General features: G+C 50.4%; 1 protein-coding gene across 1 annotated transcript in view; it reads left to right on the top strand.

Moving 5' to 3' along the window:
* Positions 1 to 259, top strand: part of SLC18A1 (solute carrier family 18 member A1) — a 34,710-nt gene extending 34,451 nt beyond the window's left edge. Inside the window, 1 exon segment of the mRNA XM_023736700.1 lies at positions 5 to 259. Coding sequence (XP_023592468.1) covers positions 5 to 166 — 162 coding nt within the window. The 3' untranslated portion in view covers positions 167 to 259.
* The last annotated feature ends 549 nt before the right edge of the window (positions 260 to 808 follow it).

The raw sequence follows: 808 nt of genomic DNA, 5'->3' as shown, positions 1-808 counted from the left end.
GAAGAGACCAGAAGAGATGTGCAATGTTTTCTCTTCCTGCCCCTCACTGCAGGCAATTCTGAGCCAGGACTGCCCCATGGAGACCCGGATGTACGCAACCCAGAAGCCCACAAAGGAGTTTCCCCTGGGGGAGGACAGCGACGAGGAACCTGGCAGTGCGGAGTAGCAACAGCTGGTTCCTGAGCCTTGGCACATGGGGTGCTCAACTGGCTTTACTTCTCTCTTCCCTGGGAATCTCCTTTCCTCCCCTCCCACAGGTGCCATCCCTGGTTTGCTCCTCACCTGTGTAACCATGGCTGACCCTGTACGCTTTGATGCCTGAACCAGCCTATCTCTTGTGGGAGGACAGGCTGCTGTGAGGCTGATTAAACTTGAGCTGTGACGAGTTCTGCAAGGGGTGACTCATTTCCTGGAGGCGGCAGTGAGCATGATGTGCCTCTGAAACCAGTAGGGGCACCGGCAAGCCTCTTTCTATCTGTCGTCTTATTTTACATTGGCACATTCTGAACAGGTTATAAAGGTTTTGTTCTCTGTGACTCAACATGTTCCTTCCTGGGTTTTCCCAGCTGAGTTGAGAAAGCATTTTCAACGTTGTACTGCTGCCAAATTGCCAATTGTTGATTTTTTGGGGCCTGGTTTTTGTAAGCTGAGTGGCTTTTCTGTGGTAAACATAGTGGCTAAAAGTGACTTTGCCCTCAGTGAATGGGGGTCTTCCTATTTTCTTCATTATCAGATGGAAAGGGAAAGCGAGCCTGTTTCACGTGTGTGTGCGTGACTGACATTCTCATTATTTCCCCTGGGAATTTCT

Source organism: Trichechus manatus, unplaced genomic scaffold, assembly GCF_000243295.1.
Source record: "Trichechus manatus latirostris isolate Lorelei unplaced genomic scaffold, TriManLat1.0 scaffold00090, whole genome shotgun sequence".
Taxonomy (NCBI): Eukaryota; Metazoa; Chordata; class Mammalia; order Sirenia; family Trichechidae; genus Trichechus; species Trichechus manatus.
The sequence above is the reverse complement of the archived record's forward strand: the minus strand, read 5'-3'. Positions and strand labels throughout refer to the sequence as shown.